The sequence below is a fragment of the Pyxicephalus adspersus genome, chromosome 3, assembly GCF_032062135.1.
Source record: "Pyxicephalus adspersus chromosome 3, UCB_Pads_2.0, whole genome shotgun sequence".
In the NCBI taxonomy this organism is placed as follows: domain Eukaryota; kingdom Metazoa; phylum Chordata; class Amphibia; order Anura; family Pyxicephalidae; genus Pyxicephalus; species Pyxicephalus adspersus.
The window spans coordinates 66,161,803-66,179,399 of record NC_092860.1 but is presented as its reverse complement, the minus strand read 5'-3'; the positions used below and the strand labels follow the sequence as shown (position 1 = coordinate 66,179,399).

The 17,597-nt window shown below is 38.1% G+C and overlaps 1 protein-coding gene across 3 annotated transcripts in view; it reads left to right on the top strand.

Annotated features, from left to right (window-relative positions):
• THOP1 (thimet oligopeptidase 1) overlaps positions 1–5,855 on the top strand; it is a 24,180-nt gene extending 18,325 nt beyond the window's left edge. For all 3 annotated transcript variants that reach the window (XM_072404992.1, XM_072404991.1, XM_072404993.1), the window contains exons 11-13: positions 4,134–4,262; positions 4,414–4,550; positions 5,331–5,855. In XM_072404992.1, coding sequence (XP_072261093.1) covers positions 4,134–4,262; positions 4,414–4,550; positions 5,331–5,468 — 404 coding nt within the window. In that variant the 3' untranslated portion in view covers positions 5,469–5,855. The remainder of the gene's footprint in view (positions 1–4,133; positions 4,263–4,413; positions 4,551–5,330) is intronic.
• The last annotated feature ends 11,742 nt before the right edge of the window (positions 5,856–17,597 follow it).

The window sequence follows — 17,597 nt, the reverse complement described above, 5'->3', positions numbered from 1 at the left end:
TATTCCTGATATCGACTAGCATCCTGTTCGGACATATTTCTGTAAGTTACAGGTCTACAATTTAAAAAAAAAAAATTCATTAAAACCTGTAACGCTTTTGGTACAGAAATCTAGACCTCAGTGTAACGCCCGGGTGGTTAAGGGGCAGAGGAAATCTTGAATCTTGGCATTGTACTGTCTCACTGTCAAACTTCATCTGTTACCAGCTCTTGGTTTCATGTGTACCTGAGGTTTTACCTGTACTCCTAAGTTAGTTTACTTCTACTAGGTTGAACCATGTTTAATTCTAGACACAATGAAGGCTCATAACAGTTCTGGGTTCTGATGGTGATGATGTCTATCCTTGAATAATTTTTGCCTATATTAAATCGTATGCTGTTCTCTAGGTTCACTAAATTAAGTAAATTTTCCTGTCCTAGCTATTCTAAGCTTCTGCTACAGTCCATCAAGTTTTTATAGCCATTTTAGCACAGTTCCTCGCTAACCATGACTGCAGAAGTTCTAAACTTACTGTCAGGGTTAGCAGTGCTCCCATGTTGTTCCTACTATTAACTAATTAAAGGACCTCTTGTTTAGCAGCTTAGTTTTCCTTTAACCTCTTATTTTCTGAGAGGAGTTCCTTTTGCTGTTTTTTTTAATCCTGCCTGAAGAGTTGGGGATGTGTCTTGTTCTACATAGCTGGACCACTCTTCTTCTATGAAATAATGCATTGTTTATTCAGTGGACTATAGCCTCAGTGGTGATGCACACCACCCAACTTAGATAAACATACCACCTTGTGGTATCAAAAGCGAATCTTCAGGTTTTATCCATGGCATGGGATTCATGTTATCACCTTGGTTACCAGACTCATTGCATTGTAATTCCCTTTTACCATTAGTTTACTTTGGTATCTGTACTATGCTGTCCTTTCAATTGTTCTATTGATTGTTACTGATCTTTAAAATTGGTGGTTTTGGAACATCTCCAAACCCAATTATCAATGCTCATGAATAGATTGGCTTCCAAGATTCCAAGGTCTACCACAGGATTATTATTTCCCTTACTGTGGATGGATTGAACAAGAGCTGGCAATTAAGTTGGACTGTTATTGTCTCATTCAGTGGTTCACACTAGGTGGTCTTTCTTGTATATTCTCATTTAACTTTTGTGTGAGTTCTTTATTTGGTCTTAGGTTGGAGTTCTTTCATCCTTTCTAAACAGTCTATCAATCTGCTAAGTGGCTTCCATAGTTTTTTGGGATTTATTTTACCTGGTGGTTCTTAAACTTCAGCTAATCCAAAGTTTTTTGTTTTGTTTTTTGATTTTTTCACGCTGCTTGGAGTTATTTTTCTGTTGCTTACACATAAGTTAGGCTACTTTTGGATTGTTTGTCCTTTAACTGACAAGAAAAAAGATTTTTTTACTTGCCGTGAAATCTTTTTCTTGGAGTCCATTTGGGGCGCTATGCACCTAATACTCTTTGCTCTGAGACGGAAGGCATTTTTCTGGGCTGGCCTAATTTATTTGTTTGCCAGTGTTCAGATCTCCTGTTGGGTACAGTATACCCTGAGCGCACAAGACTTCTTCATGGACATCATAAAAATAAATTTGCAGTGAGTACATATATAGGCCTATATATTTTAATTTTTTTTTAATCTTGTAAAGTAGCCTAGATTATATTTGTCCTATCTGCTTTTCTTTTTTTTAAAGCAGACCTAAACTGAGAAAACAAAAAAAACACCAGGAGGTAGTACTACAGCAGGGGAAATAAACATGTCAACATTTTTCTCAGTAATTATATTTCTATTGGGACTGTTAACATGAACTTTACATCAGATGTCGGTAACAACCAACAGATGTCAGTAATCCACACATACAAACAGTCATTACACAATTTATTTTTTTATTTTTTTTTAGACAGGTGGTAAGAAGCTGCAGTTAAGTGGTCAAAATGTGGGCAAGGCAAGACACAGCAAACTTAGTGCTCCCAGTTATTTACAACGGTTGTTTACAATAGGTATCCAGTAACTCCCTAATATTGTGTCAATGTTCTGTACCGTTTTTATGTCAAATTTTCCATCTTTTGTATTAATCCTAAACTGTTCAGTACCCATGTATTTTGATCGAGCTTCCTAGTGTTCCATATTTTAAGAGCATAATCTCTTGTAGTAGTGTAATAGCATGATCAATGTAGTGTAACAAGTTAGGCTTAGCTCACCTTAAAATAAAAAAAAAACATAAAAAACTATGCCATTTCATGCTCTGAAGTGGCTACTGGCATCTGCAAGGCCCCAGGGATTGGTAACAGGGGCTAACTGGCTGTTTGGCTTTTTTAGACCTAGCAGTTTTTCAAGCAGCAGTGGTTCCTGTGTGAGGAAGGGTTAAATGCAGCAAATGCAACCCTTCCGCCAGTGTGAATTTAGCTTAACTTCAGACATGCCCCTGAGGTTAAAGAGAACTTTTGTGAAAAGATTTTTTTCACTTGATCTGTCCATAAACTGAGCCCAGCGGGACCCACGCTGGCTGGGCTTCCCTTTTCCTTTTGATTTTCACCATTGCTGTGCATGCATTAGATTAAGCAATTATTTTTTACATTACAGGAAGTTTTTCTTGATGCATACATAGAAGGAGCTGAACACAAACTCCTAGGATATTTGACACAAATATCCCAGGAGGCTGTGGATTTTCACTTTTACATTTACTACCTTGGCAGTAAAGACTGGAGGGGAGGGATCCTCCCCAAAAAGTGTAAAAACAAAATAAAAACACACTTTTCCATTATATAAAAAGGGAAAGTCACTCTCTTATATAATGTTAAAAATGTGGTGATGCATTAAGAGCATAATGCATCTGATAGCAGATGGGGGTCAGCCAGTGTTCCCCTCTCATCACTGCCCATATTTCAAAAATGATAAAAAAACAAAAAAAACCTGTGTGCGTGTACAATGATGTCATTAGCATCAAACTGTGTGGTCATATTCTGCAGCCTAACATCTAACAGCAAGCTGTGTACAAACCTCCATATCTCCTAAACCGGTGGTTGTAATGAATTGAAATTTTCTGGGTACACAGGGGACCCTCATAGCTACTAGTACTATTTCTCTAAAGAATTTTAAGATATGTTGGTCACAAGTTTAAAAACTTGTGAAAATTGAACATTGGGGTGGCTGTTTTAAAGAAACTGTTTCTAGGAGCCCAACATTGAAAATGCAAATTAGGGAGGGGCCTCTTACATATGAAGGAGAAGTGAGGTGAGGCCTTTAAATTTACACATGCCTTTCACAAAATCATAACTGTCATATTTTGCTATCCTGTCTGCTTCTCTTCTTTGAACTACAACTTCTACCCTTTTATGTAAAGTAAAAATGTTGGTGATAGGTCTGCTTTAAGGTATTCACAGTCAGAGTAAGAAAACGGCCTCAGTATGCCATGAGTTTGTGATTAGCTCCAGAAATGTTGTAGCTGATCTTTTATTGGAGCATGGCCCCAGAAATGCTTTTAAGAAAACCAGGGCAGCTTCTCTGTACATACCTAAGCAAAAGTAAGGACACATTACAGGATAAGATACCCTGTGCTGTCATGGTGACTACATGGAAAAAGATTTACCGAAAAGAGAAATGTACAGTTATCTCCGAAAATATTTGGACACCTCCATCTATTCAGGACGTCAAAATGGACAAAACTGGATGCATTATATTTTTAGTAGGGGTTTGTTGATGGTGACAACAATTTACCATTCCTGCCTATTTAATGTGTGTTAAAAATGCTAATTGTAGTCTCTGTTAGAAACTGACAGTACAGAGAGGCACGCAGAGTTCGTTCAGGCTGACATCTAGCCTTAAACTCATTTTTTCAGCACAGGGTTGCCTTTAGCCAAAGCCATACCTGCTAAAATATAAGCAAATATATTTTCTAACAACCTAGTTCTTGAACTATTTGATCAGTTTAAATATTCCACGTCTGGCTCCCGAAAGTAGCCACTGGAAGGCTAAGTATTTATTTTATGTACAATGTTTAATTTTTTTTTAGCAGGTGTGTTTTTTGGCTACAAGTGACCCTTTGATGACAGGATCACTTTCAAAGATGGTAAAATGTATTGTAATGTGGTAATGGTATAATAATTGGTATTGAATTATTTTCCTATTTTATAGGTCTACTGAACCTTCGCCAGATAGTTCTGGCTAAGATTGACCAAGTTTTGCACACACAGAAAAATGTGGATCCAGTGGAGGAGTATAGTAAACTCTGCAATGAAATTCTTGGAATTCCTTCAACAGCAGGTATCAATGCCCATTTGGGGAACATTTGAGGCTCCGATTTGCCTATATGCATGCCAACTATATGTGTGTTCTTGTGGATTTATGTATACATACCTCCATGGTATTGTAATTATTTGTATGAATTTCTTTCTTTTTTTTTTTTTTTGAATAGGGACAAATATGCCTGCAACTTTTGGACACTTAGCTGGAGGATATGATGCCCAGTATTACGGTTACATGTGGAGTGAGGTCTATTCCATGGACATGTTTCATACACGGTTTAAGCTTGAGGGAATCATGAGCCAGAGGGTAATTTTTTTTCTTTGCTGTCAGTATGTTTATGCAGTCTCATATTGTTTTACAAGATAGGATTTTTTGTCATGATGTTGTGTGTTTAATGGCTTTGCATCAAAGTTAAAGACATGCTTCTACAGAAATGGTCCCTTCAGAAATGCCATTAATGGGTAGTCTCCATTTTACATGCACTTGCTAGAATTTATTTTTACTTGGTACCTTTAGGGTGACCCAAGTATATTTTATTTACCTTCCACTTCATGTAAAACTTACTTTATAACCCCTCCACAGATTTTATACTAACAAACTATAAATATGGCATTTAGTTTATGACCTTTTCATTTGGGGAGGGCAAACGTAACGTTTCTAACAGCAATACTTACAGTACATACAGTTTTTTTTTTTTAATATTTAGTAGCATTGCTTTTAATTTGTTAAATGTGAGCCAAATTTTGGGCAGCCTTCCACAAGCTTCCTAAAATAATTCCTGCAGACAAATCTGGTGTAAATGAGAGAAGTGCATAAGCCATATACACTTTTTTTTAATTACATGTTAGGCGGAATTAAACTTAATTTGGGTAACTCATAAGGGTTTGGACCATTGGTGGGCATCACAAAGTAAATTACCTTGATACAGTTTCTATTGTTGTTATCTATGACTTCTTTTTTTCCCAAATACAATATTGTGCACTATTTTCCATCAGACCCATTAGGAGGTGGAAGCAAAAATTAATTTGCATTTGAACAAGTTTATTATAGGGGCTTTTGTTAATAGTTTTTAAACAACCATTTCAGGTGGGTGCAGATTACAGAAACTGTATCCTAAAGCCTGGGGGATCGCTGGATGCCATTGAAATGCTACGTAACTTCCTTGGCCGTGACCCGAAGCAGGACGCATTCCTTGAAAGCAAAGGGTTGACCAGCCTGTCGTAAACAGTGAGGTAGAGTAAATTGGCATGCAACCACAACCCTCCAAAAACAATCCCAAGATCTGAGCTATCCCAATTCTCAGGATAGTTTACTGTGACTTCTAAAAGGTTGCACATCTAGCTAGTAATTGCTGCACACAGGTATTTCTAATAAACTCAGTGGCAGAACCTGTAAATGCATTTTTGAAAATTGAAACAATGAATTCTTGTTACAAATATGAAACTTGAATTTTTGTATACTTTGACTCATAGGAGCACTAATAAATATGTTTTTAATTATCCATCTACACCTTTCTACACACTCTTACCTACTTAAAAAATGGTTGTATGAATCCATTACCACTGTGTTATTACATGTTCCTGTCTAAATAAATTATTTGATCCCAAAGTACTTCCTTTATGCTTTGTTTTAATGAAAAACTGATATATTCAAATGGGTGTCTATAGGGTACAGTTTTTGCCAGAATGTTATGGGCATTTGCCTATTATTGCAGACTTTCCTGCCAAAGTCCTCCAGCGTGATATCTGCTGTGTTCGTTGCTGCAGATGTCGTCTCCGCTTGGTCCTATATAGAATCTATATATGTGCTTTATATAAAATCCCCGTAACACTAAAGCTAGCAATTCTACAAAGAGGTCAAACTACAACAACAGTCACCTTGTTTTGTTTTGTTGGCTACTCTATCATTAATACACATTACTTTTTGTACAGCATACAATCATACAATGATTAATATACCTTGCATATTTTAGAATAGAAGGTATAGTTTGTTGCTTGATTAAAGTCAATTTAAAATAAAATATATTCGGTACATCTTTTCAATACATTCATGTTTCCCATTGTTTTTATTTTGAAAATTTGCAATTTTTTTTTCTTCATCTCCATAGTATTGCAAATAATTGTCTGTTGGTCACTTTTGAGATAACACCTAAAGTATGCAAATGACAGATTTGAATTTCTGTTTCTTTTTTTCTCAAAAAATGCTTTAAAATGTATTTCATGAACATGGGCATTTTATTTAACATATGGTGTTCCATGACATTCAAGGTTGAGATTTTTTGGTAGTACAGAACAAGTGGTATTCGTATTCTTGAGTGCCTATGCATGAGGGGTGTTTACAGCTTTCAGCCGTCGCCTGGCACGCTTTGCATGAGTTTATATAAAGAAATGATCCTAGGCATATGTCATCCTAGTGACACTGTGGTTATTTTCGGTTCAGCAAGGCAGACTTGAATTCCTAGAACTTGTATATTCCAGCATGTTTTAGATAGGAATGTTACTAGGAGCTTGTACCAGGGATCTAATCTCTAAAAGGCATGTTACATTTTTGACTGGCAAGTAGACGTTGGCAGCTACTGTAGCATAGTGTAAAGTCAGGCTTTGCTGTTTTAGCTCATTAGACCCTGATTCTTCTTCTGCCAACTGGCAAAAGGGATTTTAGATACCATTCCTCGGGCTTAAACAGTTGCTAAGTTTGATACTGTAGTTAAGCACTTTATCTTTGGTAACCCTTAAAATTATCAATGGCATACATGGGTATTTAGCTTTTGCACCAAAGACACCTTTTTAAATATAAATAAGTAAATGTATTTTTTTAAAATATGTAACCAGTAGAAAAAAAAAGTTGTCCCCTTTAGTTTGATTGGAGTTTTGTAAACCCAATCAAAAAAATCTCATATACGTTTAATATGTTAATGTAATGTCAAGTCATAAATTTAAAAATATTATTAAATCTGTGGCTTTCAAAAACTTACTATACAATGTTCATAGAGTGACAACACTACAGTGTATCTACATTATATAATGCCAAATTCACAGTTGGTCTGGACTGCAAACTGTCCAGACCCTGGAGCAGCAAATCAACACCAAACTCTGACATTTCTATTACCATGCTTCAAAACTGGTAAAGAATTTATTTTCTGAAATTATGTACTTTGTTTATGCCTGATTCCCACGTTCCAGTGGTGTCCTCCAGCGATGCGCAGCATCTTCTTCCCCTGGCGATGCCAGCCAGGAATCTGTATAACCTGGTCGGCATCTGCATCCCCGGTGCGTGAACATTGGGGACGCGAGGCTAGGGGAAGCAGATGAGGAACATGTATGTATTGGTGCCTCCTCTAATTGGAGAGGGAACCTTACATGGCGCAGAGCTAGGTGATCTGAAGGTAGTAATGTGCATAAGCATTCGATAAAGCATTGCGCATGTACAAAGCTGTCAATAAAGTCTGACAGCGCACAGGTTTGTGCAAGTGCTAAAATTACAGGATTCCATTAAAGTACATGGCAACAATCCAAAACTAACGCATATTCATGCGCTGTCAGCGAGATCGTGGAGGTCCATTAAAAAATACAGACCTCCATTCAGGGAATCCATTATGACCACCCCCTTGCCCTTAAAAATCGAAAGCCCCAAGCACTGAAAATGCTGCTTGTCAAAAGAATAGGGGTGACCTGGGCTTCTGGAATAGCTTACACTCAGTGGAAAGAAAAGGGAAGGGGCGAGCAGGGGTGGAGGGAGAGGGGGTAAATAAACAGATGAGGGCAAAGATGGAGACATGACAGGGTAAAGGGGGAAGGAAAGGGGAAAGAGAGACGAGAAGAAAAGCAAAGGACAGAGAGAATAAACATGATATGAGGTATAGATTGAGGGGGGAGAGGAGGGGAAAACACGTTTCTGGAAGGAGAAGGAGAAAAGAATGTGTGAGGGAGAAAATGATTGTGCATTAATGAAAATGTGTGTACAATATCAATTAACTGAGTTGTTGAATGGTTGGTTTGCCATTACGATATATATGCATAATAAACATAAATTAACTAGTATACATCAGTGGTGCCCAACCTTTTTTCACCTAGGGGTCGCTGTTGACATTGAGATAAAACTTGCGGACCACAATGCAAACAAACATTAAAGATGTTTAACCACCTGAGCGTTACACTGAGGTCTAGATTTCTGTACCAAAAGTGATCCACTGTTTTTCATGAAATTTTTTTTTTAAATTGTAGACCTGTAACTTACAGAAATATGTCCGAACAGGGGTTCTAGTAGATAATATGAATATAAAAAATGTATTTACTTTTATTTTTTTGTATTGGATTGGATACCGGAGTTTGTATTCAATCCAATACAAAATGAGCGTTTGAATTTACCAGTTATGTACTTTGTATTAATTTTATATTATTTTGTATTGGACTGGATACGCAAGTTTGTATCCAATCAAATACAAAATATAAATTTGAATTTCCAAGTTATTTACTTTTTTTTTATTTTTTGTATTGGATTTGATACGCAAGTTTGTATCCAATCAAATACAAAATATAAATTTGAATTTCCAAGTTATTTACTTTTATTTTATTTTTTTTAATTTTTTGTATTGGATTGGATACGCAAGTTTGTATCCAATCAAATACAAAATATAAATTTGAATTTCCAAGTTATTTACTTTTATTTTATTTATTTTTTTTTTGTATTGGATTGGATACAGGAGTTTGTATTCAATCCAATACAAAATGACAGTTTGAATTTACCAATTACGAACTTTGTATTTATTTGAATTATTTTGTATTGGATTGAATACAGGAGTTTGTATTGAATCCAATACAAAATGAATGAATGAGTTTCTATTTGAATTTCCCGCACACGCGCCGACGTCATCACGCACGCAGGGAGAAGCCTTCCGGTTTTTTTTCTCCGCCGGACGACTTCTCCCTGCAGAGATCATCCGGCGCTGGACGAAGACGGACGTGGACGATCAGCAGGACCAGGTAAGATGCCAGCCGGTATCTTGTGTTCAGCCGGCCAGGATCTTGTGTTCAGCCGGCCAGGATCTTGTGTTCAGCCGGCCGGGCGGCGGAACGCAAGATGCCGGGCAGCGGAACACAAGATACCGGCCGGCATCTTACCGGTCCCGCTGGCACCCGACGCTGGAGAGGGAGATCGACGGACGACGATGGACGGAGGACGACGCTGGAATAGGAAAACGACGCTGGAATCCTTACCTCCATGGTCCCGCTGGATGTGCACAGCGGGACCATGGAGGCAAGGATGTGACAAAATTACGGGGTTAACCATCCTAGCCATTTTTTTTTGCCCGACCTTCGTACGGGCATACCGGCTAGGTGGTTAAAATTGGAATAGAAATAAATTGAAATGTTTCTTGTTACTGTAACGTACATGCACCAAATAAAGGAAATGATAAATCAAGAATTTCTGCACTCACTATTTAATGCTCATTTTATTATTGCAACATTTTGTTAATTAAAGATACAAAACTGAAGCTATCATACAGTGGTGATCGGTCATATATTGCTCTTCGCTCACCATTTCTGTACTGCAGAGCAGAAACTACACCATACAATGCATCCTGTTAGTTATACGGGGACACTAACCTTCTTTGTACTTCAAAATCTCCGCAGTGGATATTTCCAGAGAAATGCAATTCATGTGACAGATGGCCAAGGGCTATTTGTTCTCACTACTACATCTTTAGGTCCCTACATCTCCCTGTTCCTGAGAAATTAGGGTTCACAGAAGGTAAGTGGCCAGCTATGTTTGACAGGGTAGCACGGTATGACAGGTATAGTTTTTCATATTTTGTGATGGCATCATAGTGATGAAATTTTAGGGGGAGTTAGCCACAAGAGTCCCACACTTCCAGGTACATTTCATAGAGAGTATGATATGATGTGTATACCATTTTATTGTGGTGGCAAGGGACAAAAGGCATTTTCTACTGGCTCTCACATTTCTAGGTGCCAACATTCCTTTGTTCCAGAGAAATTGAGGGTTCTAGAAGGTAATTGGCCAGCTATGTGTAACAGGCAACCCACCAGCCACTCAGTCTCTTAAACAGCAGCGTCTGCAGATTTGACTCTAGGCGGCAGTGAGGGGTACCGAGCGCCCCCCCCCCCCTCCAGGCAGCTTTCTATGGCATGAGAAGGGGGTAACTGCACCTGGATACAGTGAAGTAATATAATAATCAAGTAAAGACATACATATATTGACTTTTCACAGGTCATAGTTGTCATACAAGGTAGCATGTTTTATGCATTAAACAGATCATATATATACATTTGAAGGTCATAATAAACAAACATTTGTAAAGAAATTTTATATATATATATATATATATATATATTATAGTTCTCCCCAGCTCTAATGCTCAGAACAGACAACAGAGAGGCTGCATCGTTCTTAGCTGTCATCCGTTCAGAGGATTCTAGCTGCTAAGAGCCGGGCAGGGGAAACAGCAAACAGAAAATTCTGCCCATCAAAACAAAATTGGGGTTCAAGTACTGGTAGGGTACAGTCATGTATAACGGAGATGCATTTTGATGCACTTTATTTTGCATTTTCAATTTTCTGCTCCTAGATGCACAAGTTTTTAAAGGAAAATTCTTTAAGGAAATTTTGGTTACTAGTAGCTATGAGGATCCCCTGTGTACCCTGAAGTCGTTACAACCAACGGTTTAGGAGATATGAAGGTTTGGTCACAGTGAGTTGTTAGGCTGCAGAATATGACAAGCAGCCTTTACACACACAGTTATCACACTTTGCTGCTGATGTCATTTTACATGCATACTCGGATAAACATGTCACAGTTTTTTTTTTTTTTTTTTTTTAAATATTGGCAATGATAAGGGGAGGGGGAGCACTGGCTGTCCTGATCCCTCACATGCATGATGCTCTTAAAGCATCACCACATTTTAGCATTATTTTTCGCTTTTATATAATGGAAAATGTGTTTTACTCTTTCCTCCCTTTCCGTCATTACTGCCATGGTGGTAAAGACTGGAGGTTAACTCCGCAGCCTCCTGGGATATTTGTGATATTTGGAATGCATGGTCAGGAGCTTCCCTATAATGTAAAAAAAAGTGCAGTTTTTGTAATGCTAACGTGTTTTAAACCACATCACACATACTACAAGGGATTAAACTGGGAATCTGGATCAAAATACACAGCACTGAACAGTTTGGACATAAAAAAACTTAAAAAAAAAGGAAAAATTGGACATTCTAACAAGCCAGGCATAAGAAAGTTAGAACATATGGCATAAACAACTGGGAGTACTAAATTTGCTGTTTGTTGCCCATCCCACGTTTTTACCACCCGGCTAAAAAAAATTTCTGGGGACACACACAACAAGTTTTGTGAATGAAAGCTGAAAGTCTGCAGTTCAACTGCATCTGCGTTGTTTCATTTAAAATTAATTGTGGTAATGTATAGAACCAAAATTAGTAAAAAGTTGTCTCTGTCCAAATATTTATGGACCTAACTGTATTTCATTAGTGATAATATGAAAGTATTTAATTCAGGCGGCGTTTCCTGTGTGTCTTCTAGAAAGGAGGCTACCATTTCCACTCCTTTCATGTGTGAAATGCTACAATAAAGAGCTTCCACATTGATTGCTACCAAAGTGGTGTTTGGGGGCACTTGGAACCCCTCCGCCATTTTCAAAAGATCTATAGTGTCCTTCAAATAAGATGAAAATTGTGTTACATATGGTCTTAAATACATGTCAACTAATTCAATAGCATGTAATTTTACACAGTAAGAGGAGATACTTACATCAATTTCTAGATTTGTCCTGATTGAATACTCTGTAAATAAGTCAGAGCAAAAAATACATTAATCAAAAATCAACTAATAAATTTCCACATCCAGTTTCTGATTGTGTGTTTGAATTTGCTGCATGTTGAAAATGTGAGTATATAGTCTAATGTTTAAAGGGCATGGAGTCCAAAATGTTGTTTTCTGCAGGCACTACACTGACAGTGATACCAGTAGTGCTCATGACTGAATACTCAGCGGCTCAGTAGTAGACTGACTGAGATCAGCAGACTGTCAGCCCTTGATACCATCCATTCAAAAATTAAGACACCCATAAAGCAGGTATGAATTTAATAATCTCTTTGGATCCAGCATGCTGTAAACAGTAATCTATCATAATTGTTACAGAAGTTACAGTAGTAGTAGTAAAAACTAAATGTGTTAAAAAATCAAGTATGTATATTATGTAAGGGTAGTCTAATAAAAGTATAAAGTTAGGAACCAAAAACATCTCCAAAATGAAGGAAGATACTTTGGGACTCAATAGGATTATAGGCAAAAAAAAGTTCTGGTACACAAGAGAATATTCAAATCATTAACTGCTTTAAAAAAAAAAGACTTGATGAGCATATTTCATTCATGTATCTATAAAGAGACTTTCATACATATCTCAGCATCCTCTGCTTTACAGAAGTCAGATCAATGTATAGTTTACCTTTTTATTATTTCAATACATTTTTGGGAAAAATAACAATACAAAAAATAAAGAAAAAACATGTACTAAGAAAACATGTACATTTCCTCCATTACACATTGTAGCAGTAACATAACATAAAAGTATATGGTAGGAAACAGGTACAAAATGAGCGCACTTCTATGGACACATGGTAAACAACAGTTAGCAGCTTAGAATACATACAAACAAATTAAACAACATAGAAGGGAAAGGAAAAAGGAAACCTTAGGGGGAGAGCATTCCCAATCCACACTTATAAACAGCTTTGGGAACAAAAAAAAAACAGTTTCCTGAATATATCACACTGCGGGTATGATAGGCAAAGAGTGCGCCCGCCATGACTCCCATATCATAGAATTTCTCTTGTGTGTCATTTAAAACTAGATAGTTTCTCATTTAGGAACGTGTTGTAAATACGTGACAGCACTTGTAGAGAAGAATCTGTTTTTTCCAGTTCCTAGTAATAGTTTGTTTACCTGCCAGAAGGATCTGGGCACACAGCCTAAATTGGTAGAAGGATCTGGGCACACAGCTTCAGGAAATATAGTAGGTTTAAATTGCAATAAGGCCACCCAAGGGTCCCTAGGCACATGCATTTGGAATAAAGTCCCCAGTTGTCTTAAAATCTGACCCCAAAATCGGATCACAAATAGACACATCCACCATATATGTAGGTCTCCTGGCAACCCTGAAAACACAGTCCAGAACCTGTCTGGGATATATGTCTCATTTGTGTTGGTACCATATACCACCTCATCATGATTTTAAAAGCAGATTCCATTGTAAGTAGATTCGTAGAACACTTGGACATTCTCGTCCAGTTGCTAAACCACTCCTTATCTGATTTTATACTTCCCAGGTCTCGTTCCCATTGGAGCTTGTAAGAATGCTGAGATGCCCTAGACACCTGATTGAGTTTTGAGTATAAAATTGTGATTTGTTTCGGACATAGTGGTGTTCTTAGACATATGTGCTCAAAAACTGTCAATGCGATCATATAATTAGTACTGTGGGTCAAGGAGTTTATCCAGTGTCTAAGTTGTATATATCTGAAGAATTCCTTTACTGGCACCTTGTGTGAGGAATGTATATCCTCCCAGCTAACAATCCCTTTATTACCCAATAGAGAGTAGACAGTATTATAAATGTGTGCCAGCCATCAATCAAAAGCTTTTGGTGACTTCATCTTAGGGGGGAAAAAAGGATTATACTGGATGGTTAGAAGAGGGAGATATGGAGACATTAGGTTCCCCGAATATTGTATCTTAACACTTGTTTCAGATGAATACCAATAGATTTAGGACGTAATTTGTGGGGGAGCCATGGGAGGGAGCATACAGCCACCGGGTAAATCAAATCTCCAAAATAGGAGCTATCTGAGCTGCTTTAAAATATTTCAGTATATTTGGAACTCCCAAGACCACCTTGACGTTTATGAGCATACATGATTTTTTGAGACATTAGACTATTTCCCATTCCAGAAGGATAATATCAATCTTTGAAAGGCCTTTATCATGGGGGTTGGCACCTGGACTGGCAGGGTTCTAAAATAGCACAGTAGCTTCGATAACACAGTCATTTTGACCTAGTTTTTTCTGCCCAACCAAGAAATGGGATGGGAGCTCCATCTATTCATTAATTGCTTTAATTGCAAAAGTAATGGAGGGTAATTGTAAGACAAGAGAGTTTCATAAGACCTGGTTATCTTAACTCCTAAACACTGTAGATGATGAGGTGCCCAAGTGAAGTGAAAAGTTTTTTGTAGGGGCAAATACAACCGTTCCGGTACATTTAACCCTAGGGCTACTGATTTCCTTTTATTAACAATTAGGCCCGATACTTTAGCAAATTTTAAGATCTTCAGTAACCTAGGAATGGAGATCACTGGATGAGACATAGTTAATGATATGTCATCCGAAATGTGTTGGCCAATCTCTTTACCATGTACTGAAGGGTTTTCCCAAATCAATTGTGCCAGAGGGTCCATAGCCAAAATGAACAATAGTGGTGATGGGACACCCCTGTCTTGTGCCCCGGCAAATAGAAATTTCAGGAGAATAAAACGAGGAGTACAGCACTTTCACCAAAGGTTTGGAATAGAGTGTGCATATCTAGGCCAGAAATTAAGACCTGCATCCCCTTTTGGGTAAAATATAAAACAAATAGTCCCATGAGATGTTGTATGAGGTAAATTAGGCCAATCAATTCTCTCGTGCTATCAGATGCTTGTCTGTGTGGCACAAACCCTACTTGGTCTTTATAGAGTAAACATTCCAAAAATGTATACATTCTAATTGCCAGGACTTTGGTCAACAGCTTTATTTCAAAATTCAAAAGGGATATCGGTACAAAATTGTTGGGATCCAGAGAATCCTTGTTTGGCTTGGGGATCATCACTATGTGGGCAAGGAGAGATCACAAAGGATGCTGGAGATGGTCCTGGATGCTGGAGATGGAGATGGTAAGTATTTAAACATGTCCGCAAGTCTAGGGGCCAGTATTGCCGAAAACTTATAGTACTGGGCAGAAAAGTCATCAGGCCCCGGTGATTAAGTCATTTTCAAAAATGTAATTGCTGTCAGAATTTCTTCTGGTGAGATATTCAGTTCAGCCAAGAAGAGCCAAGTTTGAGAAAAGCGCATCAGGTCTAAAGGTCTCACAGGATCCATACCAAGAATTTTTTTGCAAATCATTTTTTTTTTAATTACTTACATATAGTCACAGGGTTGGCAGTGATTCTACCATTAGGGAGTTTTAGTTTTAAAGGTACTGTATGGGAGCTTTTGGGATTAAACCAACATCAGTCCAGGTTTATTTTCTCTCGTGTAAAAATTCCTTCTGGACCAGCGTATTGGCTTTTCCACCTGGTAATCTAAAACACCTTAGATTAAACCACATAAACATAAATAAAACAAAAACTAGGGAATTCTTTTCCATGGAACCACTCACACCGACACAGGCAGAAAGTGGTCTTGTACTTAGACAAAACCAGTAGGTGGGGGCCATACTCTCCCGGGTGTGTGTGGCACAAGTTATATGGGTCTAAACCTGGAGTAGGCAAAAAGATTAAAAGTCAGGTTTAACATCTCTAAACATAGTATTTGCTTTCAGATCTATAATAGAAATTAAACTTTGCTCACATTCCTGCATTTCTGGTATTGTGTATTCTTGTGATTATGCTAGAAGATGACTAAACTATACTATAAAGCTTGAGGTAGGGTTTACGCCCTGTGTTCTCTATAGTAATAAAACAGTGTGTAGCACCAGTAATACGGGTCTAAACCAGATCTCTAATTTCTGCAAAGAGAGTAGTCAAGTTCAGCATCTCTAAACATCGTAATTGTTTTTAGATTTAATAAAGAGAGAGAATTTTGTTTACCTTCTCAAAAGACTATATGCCTTATCACATAACAAAATTTTGCTCACATTCTCGAGGGACTGTATGTCTGACCACATATCAAAGTACTTTTAAGGTGATCAGTCTGCACTACAAAGCACAGGGTGGAGTCTGTGCCCTATGTGCACTATAAAAATATAACATTTGCAAAACTATTGAAAAGAACGGTGCAGTTGCACTGTGTGGATTATACATATCTGTCTTCTTCACGTTCTGTGTCCAGCCTTAATATCATGTAGATCCAAGGTGTGGACCTGAGCTTGCGACACAGAACTTAGATACCCAGTCCAGGAGAACTATCCGCAGCTGGCGGTGATCTCATGACCAGAGTGCGTCCACCATTGGAAACTCTTTCCTATAGCGGGGATAGTTGTGACGATCCTTGAGACCTCAACGGTGACTCAGCTGGTGGCAAAACAGTAGGTGTTTGCAGCTTCAGATTATCAAAAAGTTCTTGAGCCTCCACCGGAGTAGTGACAAAATGGAGCTGATCCTGATGAGTAAAGGGAAGTTTAAATGGGAAACCCCATCAATTTCTGATGTCAAGGAGCTGTAGGATCTACAGGAATGGCTTCAAAGCGTAACGCTTTTGAATGGTTTGTGAGGCCAGGTCAGCATAGATCTGATATGGGTATGCTTGAAACTTGGGACCATGCTTGTTCCAGGTAGCAGACATGATCGCCTCCTTGGTCTTATAAAATGAAGGGCGAACAATATTGTCCCTAGGGGGTCCGTCCGGCTTTTTAGGACCAAGGGAATGATGCACTCTATTTAATTCGAAGCGTTCGGGTGGTAAATGAGGTAATATCTCTTGTAAAAGTGCCAATACAAATTCAGTCAAGTCCACTATAGAATCTGGGATCTCCTGAATACAGAGATTTTCTCTGCTTTGTTGGTTTTCTAAATCCTCTAGACTCAGCATTGCTGACTGTAAATCCGACTTGAAGGTGGTTAGGTCTTTTTTGGGGAGTCAATACCTGTAATAGCATCATCCATTTTGTGCTCCAAGTTGTTGATACTGGACCTCAGTTCTCGGATCTCTTTAGTGAGATTATGAGATAGTTTACTTGTAGCCTGAGAAAGTTTCTATTGTAGGAACTGGTTGAACTTGTCTAGTAAGACTGTATCTCAGCAAGATGCAGGTTGCTGGGTGTTTGTGCTGGGGACGTAAGAAGCCCAAATTTTCCCCTATCTGTAGCAACGCTGAGATTGGCACCTAATCGTCCTGGAGAGAGTCTGTTAGACCCGCTGGTACTGCTTGCCAGGCTGGCAACATACCCGGGAGTCGCGGAGCACACTTAGATAGAGGCCATCTTAATTGGCTGCTCGTGAGCGCCCCCTATAGTTTACCTTTAAATCATAATTTAATTACCTTTATCAATTTATGGTTTATGTCTTATGCTATACTAATACATACAAATACAAAGTACACAAACAAAACAGATACTGGTTT